This window comes from Pangasianodon hypophthalmus, chromosome 1, assembly GCF_027358585.1.
Source record: "Pangasianodon hypophthalmus isolate fPanHyp1 chromosome 1, fPanHyp1.pri, whole genome shotgun sequence".
NCBI lineage: Eukaryota > Metazoa > Chordata > Actinopteri > Siluriformes > Pangasiidae > Pangasianodon > Pangasianodon hypophthalmus.
Window position 1 is genome coordinate 2,406,272 of NC_069710.1, and position 18,941 is coordinate 2,425,212.

Below are 18,941 nucleotides of genomic sequence, written 5' to 3' on the forward strand. Positions count from 1 at the left end.
ACACTGTATATAATATACAACAAGAATATTGGGAATAATAGTAGAGAGTCATATGAACACGAATAGACATACATTATACATCTTCAACTCCTACACTAAATGAACACTAAATGAAACATCCAAAAATGGGGGATCTTTTCCTAGACCTGGTCTTAGTTGTTACGTGGTGGCAAATTTCCACAATGGGGAAAGGGGAAAAAAAACAACAAGCTTGGACTACACATCTGTTCCTCTGTACGGACTGTTTGTTTACTTGGGTCGAAGTGAAGGAGAGAAGGGGGAGTCCTCATGGCTTATCCCAGGAAGCCAGAATGGGAACTCGAAACTATACACACTGAGAAAACCTAGCATCAAGTGACTGCCTTTCTTTGAGACAGCATATTCAAAGCAATAGCTCATTGATAAACATTTGTGGAAGCACAGAGCACCACAAATGGTGGTGGAGAATTCTGAGGTGGATAACTGCATGGTCACTTGTAAACTGTGGTTGGGAAAAAAACAAAAGCTGCTGACAAACTGTGAAGAATATAGAACTAGGGGGTGGATATTTGGTCTCGCCTTGGCTATTTGTTCTCTTCTTTCCCTAAACATATTGTGGAGTGTGTGGGTGAATGAGAAGCATTTGTTTTTGCTCCCATCTGTATCTAATAAAGCAGTCTCCACTGGCCTCCTTAGTTTGCTAAAGGAGCATGTGCTTGTTGTTTTTGCTGGTTATTAGTTTTATTGGCTGTTCATGAGCATACAATTTAAACTTCACAGCTCATTTACAAACAAAAAGAAGGTATGCAGATTAACGTCAATTAGGATATTTTCAAGCACTTATAATAGTGAAAGCCCTAAATGAAACACTTAAATTGGAGTAATTTAACATATGTAGCTTTTCTATTTAAGAACAGGCTTTAAACATTGTGACTTTGATACGTGTTAAACTCACCATGCACTTATTTGAGCAACACTGCCAGGTAAATTAGCATTAGCGTTTACATATTTCTTCCAAAAAGTGAAGGCTCCATTCTTCAGCAAATGTACATTAAGTTCACAATATGGTAGTCACTTATGTTGGGTGACTGGCCATTATTAAATGATGCATACGGAAAGGCCAATGTGTGTGATTTTGTTGGTGTGGAATGTCTCCCCAAATAGCAGAGTTAACTGGTATTTTAAAAGGAGGAGTATTCAAAAGCACAATTAAATACAGTAGTTTTGGCTGACTCTATATGTACACTATATGAACAAAATTTCAAAGGTCCCATTCCAGATTTAGTCCCACTTTGCTGTTATAATAACCTCCACCTCTTCCTGGAAAGCTTTCCACCAGATTTTGGAGCGTGGCTGTTGGGATTTGTGCTCATTCAGCCACAAGAGCATTAGTGAGGTCAGGCACTGATGTCGGGCGAGGAGGCCTGGGGCATGTCAACGTTCCACTTCATCCCAAAGGTATTCACTGGGGTTGAAGTCAGGGCTTTGTGCAGGACACTCGACTTCTTCCATGCCAACCTTGGCAAACCATGTCTTCATGGAGTTCGAATTGTGAACAAGGGCATTGTCATGTTGGGACAAGTTTGGGCTAGACCCTTTGTGAATGGACACTGTAAGTGTATAAACACCCTATACAGTCGCGTACTTCCAGCTTTGTGACGAGGGCCCACATATGGGTGTGATGGTCAGGTGTCCTCAAACCATTGGCCATATAGTGTAATCTATCGTGATGTTAGCTAGATATGGCCAGTAGGTGACAAAATGCAAAATATAAACAATAAAACCCAACATTATATTGCAATACTATGTACTCCAACCTCCCAACTCAGCATGACAATTTATAATCTGTCAAGTGCTACTACACAACATGTGTAAAATCATTGCTAAACTGAGAGTTTCCCTCATTTTGAAACTACTTTGCTATTGGTTGATGGTAAAGTTTGTGTTACAGTGAATTCTCAGAAAAGTTCCCTAACACTGAGGCAGCCACACAGTTCAGACTCAGTGAGAATGATAGCCACTCCATCACCCCAATGACAGATACTAGTACACTTGCCAATCAGATTGTGGTATAGGTATCTATTGAGGATGGTAAGGCTGATGATGGCAACTGCATTACTGATCTCCCTAGGCATGCTGGAGCTGTGCGCATTCGTGAAGTGAGACCCCAAATGCCAAAACATTTATTCCAGATATTTATCTCAAATAGTATATTTATATTATACTGATTCCAAATACCGCATTATATGTCATAAAGAGACTTTACTGGAAGATCTCTGAAACACCTGGATACCTCCTTAATCTCCTGATCTCTCAAGGTGTTTCAACCCCATGCCTGGAGGTTATCTGGGGTTCATAGAACCACATTTACTTACGTAACTAGCAGTATGTGTATGGTCAAAAAATTCAAACCTTCTTTCTTGTTAAACATACACACTACTGTCACTTCTAATAACAGACTGCTGTCTCTGAAGTAAGTAATTTTCTAAAAGCAACAGTTGACCATCACACCAACCAAGATGTGCGAAACCATGCAACTAACAAATTACAACAATGAAAACAACAAGAAAAATTTCACAAGAGATTCGGTGACAGTTGGAATGTACTATCTGTAACGTAAGCCCATATGAAATGACTTCTACCTGAAGACAATCCTTGCAGAAACACTTGGATGTGCATCCTTTTGATTTATAATATTAGATTTATGTCCAACCAAAGAACATTTGCTTTCCTTAATGTTCGTGGATCAAATTTATGTTGAACATTAGTCTCCCAGATGATTTTCTTGGAGTTAAATTCAAGAGCGATTCATTAATCAGCTATCGTAACTAAGTTCATACAACAGGAAGCAGCAGTCCATCATCCTCCCACAATGTACAGTAGGTGAAACTGCCCCTACATCATTGCTGCATTCGCTATGTGAAAGGGATTACTGCAATCCCTTTCACACTTTATCTAAATACTCTACGATAATGCAGTAATAAATAACATCAGATCCCTTTGGGTTTGCTTTCACCTGAGGTGAGATATAAAAAAAAAAAAAAAACACAAAAAAAAGGACAAGAGGCATGCTTTTTTTAATTGAAATCACATTCTGGAGTAATGTATGTTTTAAAAGAAGCAGTAAAAATTAAATTACAAAGAATAAAGTAATATGTAGTACAAATGTGCTCATTTAAACTCTTAAATTTCATCCATCATTCTCCTTTGTTCGATGTGGTTCTTTACCGTTGCCTTTTCCGTTCTTTTTGGTGATGCCACTGAAGTATTTCTCCCTGAAGGAGTTATGGCCTTGGTACGGGCTGAAGCGTGGGTCTGCTAACTGTGCTAGCACATCTGACTTCTGCAAGAAAACACAGATGTATGTCAATATGACGGCATAATTATTATTTTTATTATTGGATATTTTATACTACTATTAGGCCATGATGTCTTGGCGTAATGTTTGCCTTGCTGTCCAAGCAACAGTACTGCCTGTATTTATTGCACAATTTTGGTGGATGCAGCAAGATGTTCCACATACAAGACTTGTTATTTTTATTCGGGTAAATCCCATAACTGCACAGACATTATAAAAAAATGGACAAATATGAAAATATGCTCAAAAAGTTTCCACTAGGCATGAACTGGTTGGGTCAAATTATCCACTGTTTGCTTCCAACATTAAATTAAGTTGTTCCAAATATCCCTGCAGTCTAGTATGCCCTTATTCATTTAGCAATTAATGTCCCCAAAAGAGGGCTGTAAGTCTGCTAATTCAGAAATTTTGTAAATTCATTAACTCAGAAAATGAAGCACCACCACTACACCAAAGACAATTACCAACAAAAGCGATTTACATTTTGCTATCTTGTTTGTGTAGCTCATAAGCACACAGCGTAATGTGTAATGACAGAAGAGTATTAAGCTCCTCGGTTTTTCCTGTGTGAAGTTGAGGCCAGGTTGTTAGCAGGGCCTATTGATGGAGACCAAGAGGAAAACACATAACGAGGTGCCAGAGACATGAACTGGAAGTGACTAATCCACCACTTTGCATCATCACTGCCACATTCAACTATTTCCATCCATTTTACACATCGTTTCTGCCTGACAGGCTGAATCCAGTCTCACCCCAACACCAAAAATCCCAAATAACAGACAGAGTTAAAGTGGAGCAAAGAGAGAAAGAGAGTGAGTGAGTGAGTGTGTGTGGAAAAGACAGAAACCAAGCCTTCATCAGGGCCTGAGTGTTGTTTGACAAACTAACATGGTGAAGTTCCACACTTTTTCAAACAACTTGACAGCACACTGTATATCAGACAATAGTACAAGGCAGATCCAGTTTCCATTTCTTAATTACCTGGGCCTGTTAACATACCAAGAACACTCAGACAATGTTTAACATTTTCACATAGATCACCTTCTGACACTACTAGAATTTCCATCAAAATTGGGAGAAAAAAAAAAGAACAGCTGTGTTTATGGCAGAAATCACTATGAATACAAGAAAGCTGATGGACGCTGCCTACAATTAGTTATTGCTTTTAGCAGATGCTCTTATCCAGCGCGACTTACAGAAGTGCTTTGTAGTCTCTAGCAAAAACACATCCTAATGCTAGTTCATCAGGTCATAGACTAAGAATACCATCAGTCTAAAAACCCTGTTGGGGAGCTTAGTACAGTATGAACAAAAACACAAGAAAAGATTTTTTTTTTTTTTAATTTTAGACAAAGTACTAATTTAGAGTCTTTCAGTGAACAAGTAGTTCTTTAGTCTTCTTTTGAAGACAGGCAGTGACTCAGCTGTTTGGACAGCCAGGGGACGTCCATTCCACCACCTGGGTGCCAGAACAGAGAAAAGCCTTCATGCAGGTCTTCTTTGTACCGCAAGGGATGGTGGGTTCAGTCCAGCAGTGCGAGAGGCACGTGGTACAGAGCGGGTGTGAGAAGTGCTTTAAAGTAAGTGAGTGCTGGTCCTTTCTGGCTTTGTTGCCATGATGCCTTTCTACTTTGCTCCTTTCTACTTTTCTATTTTTAATACATTTCAAGTTAGAGACTTGACCTTATGCTGATGTGAATGCTTAATTGGTCAGAAAGCTTCTCCAGCCATGATTTTCATATCATGTGAGTCACTGTCACTATCTATTCTAAGGTAAATCACAGTGTGTGTGTTCTCATAAAGGAGTAACTAACTATATCACATTTATATTTAATATATGACCATGAAGTATAATTTATAGTTTCACTGTTTTATTTGCAGGAAAAATCAAGTGTATGAAACACTGCACTAGATATCAAAGAAAGATTAAAATGTAAATTACTGTCCCAGTTGCACAAAGAGCAACATTGGTTACTGCAGGACTAATCACATGATCTAAGCATTTATTTATGTATTAAGAAGTGAGGATGTAAGACTAATTTGTAAGATAATTCTAGAGACCGGAATTGATAAATAAAACATCTGTAAGAGGTGAAATCTCACAAAAGTTGAATTCAGTATTACTGTTTCAGTGAGGAGCAAGCCTCATTCAGAAGGCTGAGAAACTCTGAGCGGGTACAGATTACAGATGGCTGAACTGACATGAAAAATAACAAGTGCCATACAAACTAAATATTTATTTCTAAGAAACTCTTAGCAAAAATCTTTTCATGGCTGAGAAGTGCAGTCATGATCACATGAAAGCGATCAGCTCTCCTGACAATGAGGAGGGGGCAAACAGCAGCAACGGTATGAAACTATGCTATGAAACGTGACACGTTATACGGCCCAGGTTTGATGCGCAAGCAGCCTGAGATGCATGCCAGTCTTCACAGATAAAATACTGCTCCTTTGTGTGTGATTGATTCACGCAGGCCTTTATGGGAACAATTTGGGGTTTTGAAGTGAAACGGTTGTCAAATACAAAGATTAATTATTTTCCGTACAGTGCATGATTGAGACATTAAAGTGTAGTATAAAAAAGTGAGTCAACCACAGCCAGATGGTGAGGTTCTCACTGAGTGCAAGCACTACTCTTAACCAACACATTGTAAACATGACTGCTCTAAAAACATATATTCAAATGAAATACATACACACATGCACGCACACGTACGCACACACACGCATACACGCACGCACAAACCTCTGGCTCCTTGGTCTTCTCCATAGTGATCAGCCTTCGGGATGTGTGGCTGGACAGAGTCTGCTCACAGTTGCTGATGAGTGTGAAGCAGGGGTGTAACGGCACCATCTCTTCACAGTACCTGTGGCACACATGAACCATATCATCAATCATCACTCTACGTTCAGACGACTATTCATTCTCTACGTACGTGTGACATGGAGCCGCGATTTCCGTGACAGCTGCAAGTGACTCAATTCTATCCAAATTAGACACAATCCAAACGATTGGCTTGACCCTATGATGTATGCGGTCTGACGTGTCTTTCAGTTTCGTTCAATTTCCTACTCACAGCTTTAGTTCCTACCTGCGATTCGTCCCAAATTACTGTGTGACATGCAAAAATGGAACTTTATATAGCACAAATTGTTTATGAGTATGTGTACGGTTAGCTTGCTTCACTTAAATTGCCATAGGAGCTAGTACAGAGCCTAGCACGTCGCTTGTATATCAAACAACCAATCTTCACACGTAGTAATGCGTTTGTGTTTAACTTGTTAGATTTCTAAGCTATATATAGCTTCTCAACAGAACTTGAAAAAAAAAACAAAACACTGGACAGTGCATGCCTTCAAGTGACCACGGTAGCGGTCGCTATACACCCACAAGAGACAAACAACAAGCAACACAAGTGACTTGTCACTTGCTAGTACGAACAAAAACAGAAGAAAAAAAATCCATTTCCCTTCCCTTTCAGTGGCCCCTACCCCAGAGAGTGTTTATACGGCCCACTGAAAGATACACATACAACCTCCATTCAGAGATTTACATGGTGCTGCTGCTGTCACCTAGGAGAAATATTAAACATGGCTTCTTTCTGGGAAAGCATGCTCTAGAGACCCTGCTACTGAGATCACCTGACAGCTCTTCTTCAGAATATAGAGCTGTGAGTCAGAGCGGATTGATGCCACTGCTGCTGCTGGATGCTTTAATAAGACTGATTAAGTCAGAACTCATGTGGATTACATGCAGTTGGCTTTAAGACTTGTGGTGCCTGTGCTGTTTAAAGGGCCAGACATATTTTACCTCAGCCAGTGTTTGTTAGGATTAAGCAGTGAAGGCCAAGACAACAGTGATGACAGAAAAGCTCTCACACTATTTATGAGCTTGCATGTTTTTGCTCTGTGTTACGGTGTACAGCTTACAGGATTTTGTGGATCTTTTCTACAACTGTTACCAAACAGATTCACTGTTTATTTTTAATCAGTTGTTAGAAATGGCATGTACACAATTCCGACTAAATTTGGTTAGATGATAACAGGTTCTCGGATATGATTTCCTCTATAATCAGAAGACGTAATAACATTTATATGAGTAGTGTATTGTAAATACTCCAAAATGACCAGCTAACACACTAGGATTAACACAAGCTGCCCTTTTAACCCCAAATAAAAGTATACGCAAAACACTGAAGATCCAGTAAAATAGAGCCATTAAATAAGGCAATACTTTGCGGTGCAATTCACTTTAGACACTTTCACCATAGTTTCTGAAAATCACACTGACTCACATATCTGGAGTTCTGGTGACTTACAAGACATGGCAGAAGAAATTACAGTTCATGAGCCTGCATGTTAAGCAGAAGCTGATGTTCGATTTTTTTTTGCTTAAAAATGCGTCAGATAGCCACGTTTGTTCTGGTCAATACTGTCAGAGGCTAACGCTGCTGTGGCTGGAACATTACAACAGCTCTGACATCAATAAAGTGGAAAATGAGCCGAGTTCACGAGCTGCAGTATGTGTTAACGCATGGCGGAGACTGTGCTCCATCTGCACCGAGGTGTTTAACTGCTGAGGGGGTTGATGATGAGCTCACTGGCCAAACCTCTGTGTTCCCCTGGGGAAAGTCCACCAATTCCCGAACTGACTGTGGGCTTCCCAGTGGCACCGCAGCACCACAATTCTGTGGCACTCGTCCACTCTTTAGACATTGCTGATTATAAACAAGAGTGTTGCCACACACACAGTTACTCTAGATGCAGTCTGTCACAGAGACCCTGTAGATCACCAGTAAGAGTAAGAACTACTTACAGACCTCCTGTTCCTCTTTCCTTATCGACTCAGTTCCAGTATGGGGTGTTAGAAAATAAGAAAATAAGAAAATAAGCTACGTGCAACTTCAGTTAAAGGTACAGTTAGTGATTTTGGCAGACATAAATTCAAAACAAATACAGCCTGACTCTTTGGTACAGATAACGTGATTGCCAGTCATGCCCTTCCATGTCATGCACTACCATGTCCTGATTGGCTGGATACTGGTGGTCCCCATCATCTGTTTGTTTTTGGCTGTTTACAGAGCTTGGTGTGCCATACAGCCTCGAATTATCCCTCAGACCAAATACTTCAGTAAAAGCTGCATGGATGTAAGGTGAACTTTAGCAAATATTACCGACCTAAAAATCACTGACCCCACATTTAAAAGACATTTGTTCTACGCTGTAAAACCAGACATAAAGATCCAACTGCATACATGACAGGAACTTGGCTTCCTCTGAGGTCTGTGTGGTCACGGCTCTCACTTAAATCCCTTTGTCTGTCATCGGAGCCTCACGCATTCAGGTCAATCGAAACAGGACACCCATATCATCCCTAAATTAGAGCATGACTCTGTTTAATCTACACATGCGTTACTATGGATTAACCCTGACTCAGTTCCTTGAATTTCACCCAGGAAGAGAAGAAAGTCATACTCCTGTTATTATAATTCTTTAGACAGGCAGAAAACAGCACTTTTAACTTGCGACATCTTTCTGCGTTACATAAACAGACCACATTACAGTACAAGCCTAATATATTACTATCTGAGTCAGCATGCCTGAAGAACCGAGTTTCCCCACAAAGAAAATACAATCTATTGATGGTGGCTTGCGTATGTCAGATGAGGTAAGTGCTGACTGTAAAACAGATCACCCCCCTCTTCCTCAGTTTTGCTCTTCAGCCCTGTAATCAGTGGCCCAGTGGACACGGCTGTGTGTAGTCAGCATCCGCAGGAGCGGAGTGGAATGTCCCTTAGTCTCACCTGCTCCACAGGCAACAGGCTTCAGCAGGTCAAAGTGAGCAAGCTCATAATTATCATGCAGATTACAGCGCTCACAAAGCACCACGCTGCCCCCTAGTGAAACATCTGCAATAAAACTGAAGGTTTCTACTACGAGTGTGTGACCGCAGGGCTAAATGACATCAACACGACCAGTTCAACTCTGACCATTGCTAAAGAGACTGTAGATATGTTCACATTTTAGAAATACTGTAAGTGAAGTAGAATTAGAAGTAGAACTATTACTTACTCTGGTCTGTAAACCGGTAGCCAGTAAACCAGGCATCCACCCAGGACCAAGTGATGAGCTGCAAAATTCAGGAGGTCAGCAAAAATGTCACTTAGATGGTATTCCATGGAAACAGGGACATGACTCTCGCCAGCACTGCACGACACAACACGACAAAACACAGCAGCACGTTAATGCACAAAACTTCATTTATACAACATCTTACGCAGATAAAGGATATAAACTAAGGATATAATCAGCACTGACCATAAAGAGTAACAAACAAAATCAAAACAGCAAGACATGCAAACATGCTGGTTTCCTAGTTTTTCTGCTGGTGTGTTTTATTGGTTTGTTGTAGAAAAGAGGCAAAATAAATGAGGCCACACGCCACAAAAAACATGCTGCACATAATTTCACATCTAACTGTAGTCATTTTCCTGTCTAAAATATTTCTGTTGTGGTTATTCTTGACATTTCAAGTAACAAAAAAAATTATCCACTGAAGTTAAATGGAGAAAAACAGTACAGATAAATGCCTTTTTCATTGCCTACTTTGGCAAACGTTTCACATTGCTAAAATATTTTTTGCACAAAATTCCTTGAATGGAAACCTGGCTAATGTTAGACCATGTACAAAAAACAAGGCAAGTTTCACAAGACGCTGATTAAAACTAATAACATTATGTGTTTGCTAAATATCTAAATGCATGTTTCCCTAAATACTTGGTGCGTGAAACCTCGGGAACGGGTCTCTACTTTTTTGTGTTGTAGCCAGCACTAGATTTTACAGAGCACTATAAAACAGACTGTAAATTCTTTATATGTGACTATTTTGTCAGAAGCATTTTAAAGTGTAAGAACCATTTTAAAGGATAATCCACTACTTCCTATGGGCTCAAACATCACCTGTATTTGATGCCTGGCTCATAAGTTAATTGGCGAATTGATGTTAATTAACTGTAATAAAATGAATTAAGAGAAGCATAACAGACTTACAAGTTCTCCGGAGGAGTCGTGATCTCTTTGTGAGAACCGGTCCTCCGTGTCGATTCACGAATTCCATAAGGAGCTGCAAAAGAGCCAGAATAGAAAAGCCTTTATGATCTAGCACTAAAACCATTAAATTAAGAAAACTTGATAAATAAAGGGTATGTCAGTGTCTTGGTCACAGCAATAAAATGAATAAAACATATAAGCCAGTAAACAGAACAAGTGTTTATATTTCATCTGCGTAAAAAGTCAGTGAAAAGAAAGAAAGGCTCCGTCTCCAGTGTTCATATGTTCCGCCATACACATCAAAATCATTATCTGCTGATTTATCAGGTTGTGCTGGATATTGAAAAGATACTACTTTGTCACTATCTCACCTGGATACCACAGATTTGTTGTGTAATCAGACAGACCATCCTGTGCTTATCCCAGGACTGCCTGTTAGATCCTCAGCATCCCACACTACCCCTCTATCACAATACTCCAAATAGCCAAAAAGATCATATTAAAGATGCAAAGATGGAATTAAAAATACCTTCTTTGCACTGGCTTATTAACAGAATACTTATCATTAGAAAAACTCACAGCAGCTATTAGAAACAGCAGCAAATCATATCCACACACCTGCTCCCCTTCATCAAATACTTGGCAGCTGATTTCTCCTAATGATCACACTACGATATTTTTATCACATTCCTATAAACCTATAAGCTACTATAAAATATTAGAGCGCAAACCCTTCATAAAGGTTTGAACTGTCTCTATGTTTCCTTACCTCACATTGTCATGTACTCTTATGTTCCTTATCATTGTGTCCCTTATTGTCCCTTATTGTACTCTCCTTGCTCTGTGTTAAACATAAGCCTTGTTCTATGTTATGTGTAAACAACAGTACTGTTTGACTCTACACTTCTACAAGTGTATACTGTAATGATTTCTATTCTCACTATCTGCTGTCAGCCAGAAGAAGATGGGTTTCCTTTAGAGTCTGGTTCCTCTCAATGTTTCTTCCTCATGTCATCTCAGGGAGTTTTCCCTTACCACTCACCTCTGGCTTCTTCTTTAGAGATCTAAATCTACATCTGGATTTCTGTAAAGCTGCTTTGTGACAATGTCTATTGTTAAAGGTGTAATACAAATACAATTTTAAGAAAAAAAGGAAAAAAAAAAAAAACAAAACATAGAATTGACCTGAACTAGAGGCATGTGAAAGCAGCATCAAATTCAAAGCACCTCATTTGCAGTTCAGATGTACGACATAAATCACTGCAATAGCCAACTGAAAAAGCTGAACAATCTGGATTTAGCTGCATTATTTACAATGTTACACACACATTTGCAGTTTAATTAAATTGCTACTTGTTCCTGGCAAATGTGGAGGAAACAACAGGTTTTTAAAATCACATAAAATGTATGCTACTGCGTACACATGTATATGAATCTTTGATCTTTGTTTTGGCATAAGACAAAAACTGGGGCATTATTTTAAAAAATGCAATAAAGGTCTAGTAATAAAATGCAGCAGGTGTGTTGTGAAAGGGTGTGAAATCCTTCAGCAGAAACATACGGTCTGTTATAATGGCGTCAAACAGTGCCCCTTTCCTCCACACAGGTTTCGAAGCATCAGACACCATGACATCCACATAAAAGCACTCCGTCCCATACTGCCGCAGGTTCGCTCGGATATTCTCATCCGGACCTCTCCATTTCTGATTCTTCCTGCTGGCTTTCCCTGTAAAGCAGACATACACCAGTATATGGCTACATGTTACTTCCTTACTGCTAAGTTTGTAAGAAACTAAATAAGATTTAATAAGCACAGCAAGTATGTTCCAAATAACAGAACTTCTCATTTACCTACTCCGTGGATAGTGTTATAATCAATGTCTGTCCCACACACATAAGCTCCAAAGTGTGAGCATGCTACAAGAAGACTGCCTAGAGAAGATTTATAAAAATAAAAAAAAGACAGAAAGAACAAGAAAGGATTGGCAGTTTAGTTTGACATTTCTTAATCCAAAATTTCACTGTTAATGCTTTTAACATTGCAGGATGTAAATTTTGCATAGAGAGCTCTGTCCAGGCATGCCCAGGTCTTCCACTGAAGCTGGTAGGAAATTAGCACATCTGGCCAGCAGATCTCACACCTCTCTTAGAGAATGACTGGCACAACAGCCCACGCCTGGCAAAAGCACAGGCACTATGGCACGCTACAATCACACGGAAAGGAGAATAAACCTCAGGACTATTAGATGTGGTTAAAGTTATGTTCCATCCTAAAACAACATAAGCTCCAGATAAAAATATAAATGACGGCCATTTTCCTTGACCATGCAGACTCAATCAGTTTGAACCATGAATGCATCCTCTTACATTTCAGTTAATAACTCTGACATTAGGTGGTAGAAGGAGTGCAAAGATCTGATGATTTGGATAGATGCAGCAATTTCAAAGGCAACGACTGAAATTAAATGATGCAGCAACCAGAAAATGATTATCATCATCAAAAAAGGACAAACAACTAGTGAGTGAAAAATAGTTCATATTTTTAAACTGATGTTTAAATAATTTAACATGCTAGCACAGTGATTTGGCTGTAACTCTGTCTCTTTTACAACAGTCCTTCTCTATATCATCATCATGCGAATTAACGGCAGACACCAGATTATATTTAGCAGTATCGTCAAATATCAAACCATTAACCACCTTATTAGTTGAAATTGTTTCATGTTGTGTTAAAGTCTGAGGTTCACGCTCCCATTTGGTAGAGATTTACTGTAAATTGTGTTTTGCAGAATGTCTTTCCAGGAAGCTGACTCGTCTGTTCAAATTTCACTCACAGGCTTCTGAATTTAATAATAAAATCTAAAACATTTTGTACTGTAATTTATTTAAAACTCTATTCAAATAAGACCCTCAGAAGGTGGGACGGTGGTGGTGCAGCGGCCTCACAGCTGTAAGGTCACTAGTTTGGTCCTGAGTTTGGGTTTTTGTCTGTGTGGAGTTTCTGTGCATGTTCTTCCCATGTCACTGTGGGTTTCCTCGGGGTTCTCAGGTTTTCTGTAACCTCCCAAAAAACATGCCAGTAGGTGTATTGGCCATGTTTGTAGAGGCGTGCATGTGCGCTTCAAAATAAAACCTTGTGCGTGAGTGTGGAAAAAGTGTACCTTTAGTGGTAAGCTTTATTTTTAATGTAGAGAAGCCAAAGGCATCATATTTATGTAATAAATAAATAAATAAATCCATACATATTTTGTCATCTCAATGAAATTTAAAGTGATTGTCTATTTTTGTATCTTTTTGGATAAAAGATCTTTTTGGAAAGCAGCTTTATGATGACTAAACGAGTCATGACAATATTTAATTTCAAAAGTACTGAAAAAAAGATAGAAAACATGATGTGCAGAACTTCAGTTATAAATTTAACAAAAATAAAGCATTTATGTGTATGCAAAATGGCCCAAGAATGACTTAGACGCCATTGTCGCTCTGTCTCTACTACAGTGTAATCTGCACTTTGTATACACACTTGTACACACAATGTAAAAATAAGCCTGACCTACACATCACAGCATAAAAGGTGACAGCTGGACTTCTGAGTGTGTTTTATCTCACCTGTTCCAACAAAAGGATCATACACCAAATCATGAGCTTTTACTTTGCCATGGTTGGCCATTATAAAAGAAAGGCCTGCGTCCATGCTGGTGTTCCCAATGAAGTGTCTCTTCTTCACACTGTGAGAGCGGATGAGTTCCCTCTGCCCATCTGCAATCTGGGAGAAAGTGGTAGTCAAAACCTTGAGCAAGGTATTCAGGCCTTCATTCATTCAAGCCTTTAAAAATACCAACTATTACTTCACTACAGGGAATAATTTAAGGTAAAGATGGGTTGCACTAATTAAGCAAAAACCCATCTTTTTTTCAGCAATGCCATATGACATACAAAATTAAACTGGTCCATTAAAGCCTAAAATTAGCTTACAACTATCAGGGCTTGGATACATGTTCAGAATTTAAGTGTGCCTTGATGCCCTTTTCTGAATCAATTCATGATGATGACATTTATAGAAAAGACAAATTAAATAAATAATTGTCTAAAAAGTCTTTAGTGCCTAAAATTCTCACTTACAAATCTTCCAAAATACATGTACAAAGGCTCGTCAGGAATGTCATTAGGATCCAGTCCATAGTCTTCTAATAAGCAGAAAATGTGATCGGGATCCTTCAGATTGACTTTACCTTGAAAAGGGAGAAAGCCCAAGGCCTGTGGGGGACAGCTGGTTAATTTTCTGCCCTATTAATACTTAACAAAATAAATTTAGCCAGAAAACAAAAGCATCAGTAGAGAAAGTATATTTAACTAAAATGCATTTTCAACATTTGTACATTAACACATTGCCTTGTAGTTTATCTGAAGTTTAGTGCAATGAGTAATCAGTACTATGAGAATTAAGATCCTTGGAAAGAAAACATCTCAAACGCAATGTGAAGAACTTTGCAATAACAGCATACTTACATCTATCTTCTCTATTCTGTCTTTGAATGATAATGTCTTGTTGAAAGTGTAGACATTAATCTTGTATGTTGATTCTTGTTGTAGAAAAGGCATCTGTGTGCACAAAATACATAAAAGTTAGTGAGAAGAAATTTGTATAAAACAATAAATTCACCAATCAAGCAGCTGACACACACCATGCGCTCTGTGGGATACTCCAGTATCGACGACTTCAGGTCTGAGACGGTTCTTCCATGGCCCCAAAGCTCAAATGCAGACCTAAAGGTGTATTTAAATATGTAAAGCAACACTCTAGCTAAAAGATTTTCATAGTATAGTTACAGCAGAGTGACACCAACTCTTAGATTTCCATTTCAGTTTAATCGTTTGGCAATCACTTTTATTTAAAGCACACTACAAGTGATGTGGAATAGTCCAGGTCCATACAGATAAACAGCTGAGGGTAATGAGCCTTTCTGGAAGTGCTTGGATTTTAACTAAACTTTCCAGTCACTAGAGCAAACCCGAACCCACTGAGCTTTAGTAATGTACAGTATATGATTTATTCCTTATGCTTATTCTTTGTCTGGAAAACAATCTCTGATTAGTTTGTCTGCTCAATGTCACTCACACCTACTTGGCACAAACTGTTCTTGCCATAACACTCCTCACGTCATCCTCCGATAGGCCAAGCAGGCGCCAAAAGGGTGACTGAAGGAGAAAAAAAAAATCACACACTGGATTGTTAAGAGAAAAGCTGTAAAAATCTAAGCAAAGACAGAAGCAAATAAAAATGACTGTAGACAGATCTGACAGCAGTGCACTCATTTCTCTGCATAATTAGGCACTGAAAGCCATAATCTTCCACAAGATATTTTTATATTTACTATAACTATACGATTTACTATTAAATATATTATAGTACTAAATAATTTATTTAGTAGTATCGTCAAATATCGAACCATTAACCACTGTATTAATTGAAATTGTTTCATATTGTGGTAAAGTCTGAGGTTCACGCTCCCATTTGTTAGAGATTTACTGTAAATTGTGTTTTGCAGAATGTCTTTCCAGGAAGCTGACTCGCCTGTTCAAATTTCACTCACAGGCTTCTGAATTTAATAATAAAATCTAAAACATTTTGTACTGTAATTTATTTAAAACTCTATTCAAATAAGACCCTCAGAAGGTGGGACGGTGGTGGTGCAGCGGCCTCACAGCTGTAAGGTCACTAGTTTGGTCCTGAGTTTGGGTTTTTGTCTGTGTGGAGTTTCTGTGCATGTTCTTCCCATGTCACTGTGGGATTCCTCGGGGTTCTCAGGTTTTCTGTAACCTCCCAAAAAACATGCCAGTAGGTGGATTGGCCATGTTTGTAGAGGCGTGCATGTGCGCTTCAAAATAAAACCTTGTGCGTGAGTGTGGAAAAAGTGTACCTTTAGTGGTAAGCTTTATTTTTGATGTAGAGAAGCCAAAGGCATCATATTTATGTAATAAATAAATAAATAAATCCATATATATTTTGTCATCTCAATGAAATTTAAAGTGATTGTCTATTTTTGTATCTTTTTGGATAGAAAGCAGCTTTATGATGACTAAATGAGTCATGAGAATATTTCCGGATCTATTTTAATATATGATATGACTCACTGACTTCATATTGTAATTAAAACCTGAATAAAAATGTTTTGTTAATAATAATAATAATAATAATAATAATAATAGTTTTTACCCTTTCATTGAAGGTTTCTGTTGGAACACACTGCCGACCCACAAGAGATAGCAATGATTTTATCTCCTAAAACAAGCAAATAAAAATAATTATACATGCATTCATATATTTAGGTAGATTATTTAATTATTTGTGATGCAAAATATTAATCAACCTGATTATCGCTTGCTAACAGGATTCTACACTAAGCCACGCTTTGAATTCATAAAATCAAACTTCTTCGAGCATAATAAGAGGTTATGATGTTTACAAATGGAGCATCACATACCGGTAATCTGAAGTCGACATTATCGTGTGCTAAATGTAGTAAATATTGCCGGCATGTTTTCCCACAGTGTAGCGCCATATCTTAGTGCACCTAAGAAAACTGTCCGACAGGCAACGCTGCCTTCATAAACACAGTTCCTACCTGTCGCCATTCAGATCGGTACTGTAAGTGAAGGGAACCTGGGGATGGCGTCTGATAATTTAAGGGTGTGTATGAATTTAGCTGTTTTTACTTGTTATCATTTGTGCTCGGTGTTGATTGAGTGTTGATACTGCTGCAGTATTTACATATTAGTCAAAGATTATGATGCAGCTGATGACATACAGCACATGAGGAATGTATGTTACTGTTTCTGTCTTTGAAACTGCCAGAGATTATAAGCAGATGATTTTTACTATCTTCTCACTTTTAAAATGCTCAAATCTCAAACTCTGAAAGCTTTTGGGTTTCAGTTTAGACTTTTACATGAAATGTGTTTACTAAACAGAACAATAAAAACATATTCTTCGTTCTTGTAGTATAGAGTCTCAAAGAGTGGCTCATGCCCTTATTGCCCATAACTGGGTAAAAAATGCACTAATGCATTCCCTACTTCAGAAAGTACACTCAGAAAAAACAAAAAGATGGCTTACAGGCACTTGTTTGTTTCCCAAAGTATAAGCAATGAAAATAAACCCACAAAAAGGCAAAAGTTGTATTTCAGTTCCAGTTATGTCCCTGTACTATTATATTATATCATATTATATCACATTATATTAATCATATCATCAAAACCGATAAAAGACATATTCCTTAGGCTGCCACCACTCAAGTGCTAAGCATTACTCTAATTTTGTAAAAAAAGTAAAAAAAAAAAAAAAAAAATATATATATATATATATATATATATATATATATATATATATATATATATTGTGACTATAATCTAGCTCTACTTAAGAATAAAGACAAGAACTAGGTACAGCAGGTTAACCTCGTTTGTACTTCTGTTAAAATATTGATAGGTTTGCTGTATTTGGATCTCCTTGGTGTCCTGTAAATGACACATGAAGCCGAGCACGAGCACACTGTGAGTCAGTCCAACACAGAGATGTAATAAAGTGCATCATGGAGACAGACAGGCAGTCAAAACCCCCTGAAGACAAAGCAGCGTCAGTGAAAGGACTAACACAGAGCTGGCAGAAATGGTCTGAAGATCACAAGGATTATCAGAAACACAATCCATTCACTAGTGATGAGGTGATGGCCTTTCGTCCCGAGTGGGGTCAGGAGGACTATGGTCGACCTCCGGAGGGTTCTCACACTGAGCGCAGAGGGAAGGAAGCTCACTCCCACATCAGTAGGGAGGTGACTGAGCTGTGCCAGATTATCAGAGAACTTGGGCACAGGCGAGAAGATGGGAGACGGGAAATTGAGTTTGGCCCACTGTTTGAACATTATGTCTCAATTTCCAACAAGCTGGTGGGAGTGCTGCTCCGGGCACGGAAACAAGGGCTAGTGCAATTCGAGGGGGAGATGCTGTGGCAAGGGAAAGATGATCGAGTGATTATCTCACTGCTTCCATAAGAAATTATTAAAATCCAAATGAATGATAACTTTACGATCATGCTGTTGAGAAAAGCCTTTCTATTTATTGCATGGAGTGCTTTTGGATAAGGCCAGTATACTTAGCTTTTCTCTGAGCGAGTTCACAGCAGCAGCAAAGCTTCAATTCTGCCTTGCTTGAGTGAACTCAGCTCAGAGACACATGCATTGAAGGAGCAGTGTGTAATCTTTAGAGCCCTCTGCTGACTGCTCTGGGAATTGCAACTGCAATTCCCGTTCATCCCAGCTGCCTCTAACCCATCTACTGAAACTATTTATGCCTTGTCGGTTTCTGTTTCGGATAATGTGCATTAGCTGGGTTTGGAGCATGTTTTCAGGCCAGTTGTAAAGTATCCAAGGTGTCTTATGTAATCTACACATGAATATTTGCATAGATTAAAAATTACAGTATATTAATTTGTCTGTAGAAGATACCAGTGTATATTTTTACACTACAAGCTAACTTTGCACATTAACATGACTAT

General features: G+C 38.6%; 2 protein-coding genes across 3 annotated transcripts; one reads left to right on the plus strand and one right to left on the minus strand.

Moving 5' to 3' along the window:
* Positions 1–3,037: 3,037 nt before the first annotated feature.
* On the minus strand, positions 3,038–17,014 carry trmt11 (tRNA methyltransferase 11 homolog). The gene is made up of 13 exons (XM_026913455.3): positions 16,873–17,014; positions 16,605–16,670; positions 15,513–15,586; positions 15,073–15,154; positions 14,897–14,989; positions 14,510–14,644; positions 13,997–14,153; positions 12,239–12,319; positions 11,949–12,113; positions 10,388–10,460; positions 9,410–9,544; positions 6,084–6,204; positions 3,038–3,322 (listed from the first exon to the last, which is right to left on the minus strand). Exons 1-13 carry the CDS (start codon positions 16,948–16,950, stop codon positions 3,170–3,172), a joined length of 1,413 nt encoding a protein of 470 aa, XP_026769256.1. The 5' UTR covers positions 16,951–17,014; the 3' UTR covers positions 3,038–3,169.
* On the plus strand, positions 17,013–18,873 carry si:dkey-29b11.3 (actin-binding Rho-activating protein-like). 2 transcript variants are annotated; one of them, XM_026914129.3, is made up of 2 exons: positions 17,013–17,078; positions 17,877–18,873. In XM_026914129.3, the coding sequence occupies exon 2, from the start codon at positions 17,980–17,982 to the stop codon at positions 18,436–18,438; it is 459 nt and encodes a 152-aa protein (XP_026769930.1). In that variant the 5' UTR covers positions 17,013–17,078; positions 17,877–17,979; the 3' UTR covers positions 18,439–18,873. The 2 variants fall into 2 exon arrangements, with proteins under 2 accessions (XP_026769930.1, XP_026769929.1); XM_026914128.3 differs by having other exon boundaries at positions 17,038–17,210.
* Positions 18,874–18,941: the final 68 nt, after the last annotated feature.

Coding starts and splice junctions, on each gene's coding strand:
- trmt11 (XM_026913455.3), bottom strand. CDS start 16,950: ATGGCGCTACACTGTGGGAAAACATGCCGGCAATATTTACTACATTTA. Junction 14,645..14,896: donor ACAGAATAGAGAAGATAGAT/GTAAGTATGCTG, acceptor TGTCCCCCACAG/GCCTTGGGCTTTCTCCCTTT. Junction 12,320..13,996: donor TGATCCTTTTGTTGGAACAG/GTGAGATAAAAC, acceptor AATCTTCTCTAG/GCAGTCTTCTTGTAGCATGC.
- si:dkey-29b11.3 (XM_026914129.3), top strand. CDS start 17,980: ATGGAGACAGACAGGCAGTCAAAACCCCCTGAAGACAAAGCAGCGTCA.